This window comes from Chaetura pelagica, unplaced genomic scaffold (genome assembly GCF_000747805.2).
Source record: "Chaetura pelagica isolate M959 unplaced genomic scaffold, ChaPel_1.0 scaffold1582, whole genome shotgun sequence".
Taxonomy (NCBI): Eukaryota; Metazoa; Chordata; class Aves; order Apodiformes; family Apodidae; genus Chaetura; species Chaetura pelagica.
Genome location: NW_009952498.1, coordinates 1,250 through 5,739, shown reverse-complemented (window position 1 = coordinate 5,739; position 4,490 = coordinate 1,250). Strand labels below are relative to the sequence as shown.

General features: G+C 57.7%; 1 protein-coding gene across 1 annotated transcript; it reads left to right on the top strand.

Moving 5' to 3' along the window:
• Positions 1-871: 871 nt before the first annotated feature.
• LOC104384810 (kallikrein-8-like) lies at positions 872-4,269 on the top strand (the record flags this gene model as incomplete). Its single annotated transcript, XM_010008902.1, has 2 exons — positions 872-1,008; positions 4,117-4,269. Coding segments are annotated over 2 exons (290 nt in total), but the record flags the coding sequence as incomplete, so codon positions are not given.
• Positions 4,270-4,490: the final 221 nt, after the last annotated feature.

The following is a 4,490-nucleotide window of genomic DNA, read 5'->3' as shown; positions in this document are numbered from 1 at the left end:
CCTTGACCCTGAGTGACCCTTGAGGGACCTTGACATTGAGGGACCTTGAGGGACCCTTGACCCTGGGGGGACTTTGACCTTGAGGGACCTTAACCTTGAGGGATCCTTGACCTTGAAGGACCTTTAGGGACCCATGACCCTGAGGAACCTTGGGGGACCCTTGACCCTGGGGTGACCTTGACCTTGAGGGACCTTGATGCTGAGGGACCCTGAGGGACCCTTAACCCTGAGGAACCTTGAGGAAACCCTGAAGGACCCTTGACCTTGAGGAGCTCTTGACCTTGAGGGAACTATGACCCCTGAAGACCCATGACCTCGAATGACCCTTGTCCTTGAGTGACCCTTGTCCTTGAGTGACCCTTAACTCTGAGGAACCCTGAGGGAACCTTGACCCTGGGGGAACTTTGGCCTTGAAGGACCCTTGACCTTGAGGGACCTTGACCCTGAGTAACCCTTGAAGGACCCTTGACCCTGAGTGACCCTTGAGGGAACCTTGACCCTGAGGACCCTTGACCCTGAGTGACCCTTGAAGGACCCTTGACCCTGAGTGACCCTTGAGGGACCCTTGAGCTTGGGAGAACCTTGACCTTGAGTGACCCATGACCTTGAGGAGCATTGAGGGAACCTTGAAGGACCCTTGACCTTGAAGGACCCTTGACCTTGAGGGAACCTTGACCCCTGAAACCCCATGACCTCAAGTGCCCCCCAAGGTCACCAGCTCCTTGAAGCTCCTTCTGGTGCCCCCAAGAGGCAGAAGCTCCAGGGTGGAGGTGCCAGGAGGTCCAAGGGAGGTGGGGGGAGGAGGGGGGGGTGTTGGATCACCTGACCCCTCCCCCTCCTCCTGACGTCACTTCCTGTGTGTCACCCCCAGTCACCTTCCCCGGGGAACTTCGTTGTGCCAAGGTGACCATCGTGGGGGAGCAGCAGTGCAGGAAGGTCTATCCCAGCTCCATCACCTCCAACATGGTCTGTGCTGGCCAAGCCCACGGGAGGGCTGACTCCTGCCAGGTGGGTCTGGGGGGGCTTCCAGGCCTGGGAGGTCCCATCTTGGGCTGGAGAAGGTGGAGATGATGGAGCTTCAACTCCAGGAGGTCCCATCTTGGGGTTGGAGACAGGAGGTCCCATCATGGGGCGGGAGAAGGTGGAGATGATGGAGCTTCCAGCTCTAGGAGGTCCCATCTTGGGGTTGGAGAAGGTGGAGATGATGGAGCTTCCAGCTCCAGGAGGTCCCATCTTGGGGCTGGTGAAGGTGGAGATGATGGAGCTTCCAGCCCTCGGAGGTCCCATCTTGGGGCTGGAGAAGGTGGAGATGATGGAGCTTCAACTCCAGGAGGTCCCATCTTGGGGTTGGAGAAGGTGGACATGATGGAGCTTCCAGCTCCAGGAGGTCCCATCTTGGGGCTGGAGAAGGTGGAGATGGAGATGATGGAGCTTCCAGCCCTGGGAGGTCCCATCTTGGGGCTGGAGAAGGTGGAGGTGGAGATGATGGAGCTTCAACTCTAGGAGGTCCCATCATGGGGCTGGAGAAGGTGGAGATGATGGAGCTTCCAGCTCTAGGAGGTCCCATCTTGGGGCTGGAGAAGGTGGAGATGATGGAGCTTCCAGCCCTGGGAGGTCCCATCTTGGGGTGGAGAAGGTGGAGATGATGGAGCTCCAACTCCAGAAGGTCCCATCTTAGGGTTAGAGAAGGTGGAGATGATGGAGCTTCCAGCCCTGGGAGGTCCCATCTTGGGGTGGAGAAGGTGGAGATGATGGAGCTCCAACTCCAGAAGGTCCCATCTTAGGGTTAGAGAAGGTGGAGATGATGGAGCTTCCAGCCCTGGGAGGTCCCATCTTGGGGTGGAGAAGGTGGAGATGATGGAGCTCCAACTCCAGAAGGTCCCATCTTAGGGTTAGAGAAGGTGGAGATGATGGAGCTTCCAGCCCTGGGAGGTCCCATCTTGGGGTGGAGAAGGTGGAGATGATGGAGCTTCCAGCTCTAGGAGGTCCCATCTTGGGGCTGGAGAAGGTGGAGATGATGGAGCTTCCAGCTCTAGGAGGTCCCATCTTGGGGCTGGAGAAGGTGGAGATGATGGAGCTTCAACTCCAGGAGGTCCCATCATGGGGCTGGAGAAGGTGGAGATGATGGAGCTTCCAGCCCTGGGAGGTCCCATCTTGGGGTTGGAGAAGGTTGATGAGGTGGATACGGGGCCTGCAAGGGGGGCCTGAAGGTTTGTGTGGGTGGGAGGTGGGGTCTGGGGGGAGGACATGGGGGTTCTACTGGACATGGGGGTTCTAGAAGGTGGATGTGTGGGTTCTACTCTATGTGGGGCCTACAAAGTGGACATTGAGGTTCTATGAGGTGGGCATGGAGGTTCTACTGGACGTGGGGTTCTAGGAGGTGGATATGGGGATCTACTGGACAAGGGGGTTCTAGGAGGTGGACATGGGGGTTCTACTGGACGTGGGGGGTCTAGGACGTGGATATGGGGGTTCTAGAAGGTGGATGTGTGGGTTCTACTCTGTGGGGCCTACAAAGTGGACATTGAGGGTCTATGAGGTGGGCATGGAGGTTCTACTGGACGTGGGGGGTCTAGGACGTGGATATGGGGGTTCTAGAAGGTGGATGTGTGGGTTCTACTCTGTGGGGCCTACAAAGTGGACATTGAGGGTCTATGAGGTGGGCATGGAGGTTCTACTGGACGTGGGGGGTCTAGGACGTGGATATGGGGGTTCTAGAAGGTGGATGTGTGGGTTCTACTCTGTGGGGCCTACAAAGTGGACATTGAGGGTCTATGAGGTGGGCATGGAGGTTCTACTGGACGTGGGGGGTCTAGGACGTGGATATGGGGGTTCTAGAAGGTGGATGTGTGGGTTCTACTCTGTGGGGCCTACAAAGTGGACATTGAGGGTCTATGAGGTGGGCATGGAGGTTCTACTGGACGTGGGGGGTCTAGGACGTGGATATGGGGGTTCTAGAAGGTGGATGTGTGGGTTCTACTCTGTGGGGCCTACAAAGTGGACATTGAGGGTCTATGAGGTGGGCATGGAGGTTCTACTGGACGTGGGGGGTCTAGGACGTGGATATGGGGGTTCTAGAAGGTGGATGTGTGGGTTCTACTCTGTGGGGCCTACAAAGTGGACATTGAGGGTCTATGAGGTGGGCATGGAGGTTCTACTGGACGTGGGGGGTCTAGGACGTGGATATGGGGGTTCTAGAAGGTGGATGTGTGGGTTCTACTCTGTGGGGCCTACAAAGTGGACATTGAGGGTCTATGAGGTGGGCATGGAGGTTCTACTGGACGTGGGGGGTCTAGGACGTGGATATGGGGGTTCTAGAAGGTGGATGTGTGGGTTCTACTCTGTGGGGCCTACAAAGTGGACATTGAGGGTCTATGAGGTGGGCATGGAGGTTCTACTGGACGTGGGGGGTCTAGGACGTGGATATGGGGGTTCTAGAAGGTGGATGTGTGGGTTCTACTCTGTGGGGCCTACAAAGTGGACATTGAGGGTCTATGAGGTGGGCATGGAGGTTCTACTGGACGTGGGGGGTCTAGGACGTGGATATGGGGGTTCTAGAAGGTGGATGTGTGGGTTCTACTCTGTGGGGCCTACAAAGTGGACATTGAGGGTCTATGAGGTGGGCATGGAGGTTCTACTGGACGTGGGGGGTCTAGGACGTGGATATGGGGGTTCTAGAAGGTGGATATCGGGCTTCTAGGAGGTTGATATGGGGATCTACTGGACAAGGGGGTTCTAGGAGGTGGACATGGGGGTTCTACTGGACGTGGGGGTTCTAGGACGTGGATATGGGGGTTCTAGGAGGTTGATATGGGGTTCTAGAAGGTGGATATGGGGGTTCTAGAAGGTGGCTATGGGGGTTGGGGCTCTATGAGGTGGACATGGGGTTCTAGAAGGTGGATATGAGGGTTCTAGGACATAGATATGGGGTTCTACTGGACGTGGGGGCTCTAGGAGGTTGACATGGGGGTTCTAGGACGTGGATGTGGGGGCTCTAGGAGGTTGACATGGGGGTTCCTCTGGACGTGGGGGTTCCAGGAGGTGGCCGTGGGTTCCACAGGGCAGCTGTGGGTCCCCCAAGGTGTCCCTGTGTCCCAGCCCCTCTCCCCTCCCCAGGGTGACTCCGGGGGCCCCCTGATGTGCGACGGGCGCCTCCAGGGCATCGTGTCCTGGGGCCCCGGGGTCTGTGGGGACCCCAAGAAACCCGGCGTCTACGTCAACCTCTGCAAGTTCAACCGGTGGCTCCAGGACACCATGAGAAGGAACTGAGACCTCCCCCACCCCACCAACCACCAACCAACCAACCACCCACCTCCCCACGGTGGCCACAGGATGGACCCCACAGCTTCTCCTCTTCCTCTTCATGAAGGTCCCCAGACCCGGCCGGTCCGAGCTCTGGGTGGGGGGCAGGAGATGACCCAGGAACCCTGGGGAGGTGTCCATGAATAAAGGTTTCTGACGTGGCTTTGTGAGCAGGTCCTTGGGGAGGG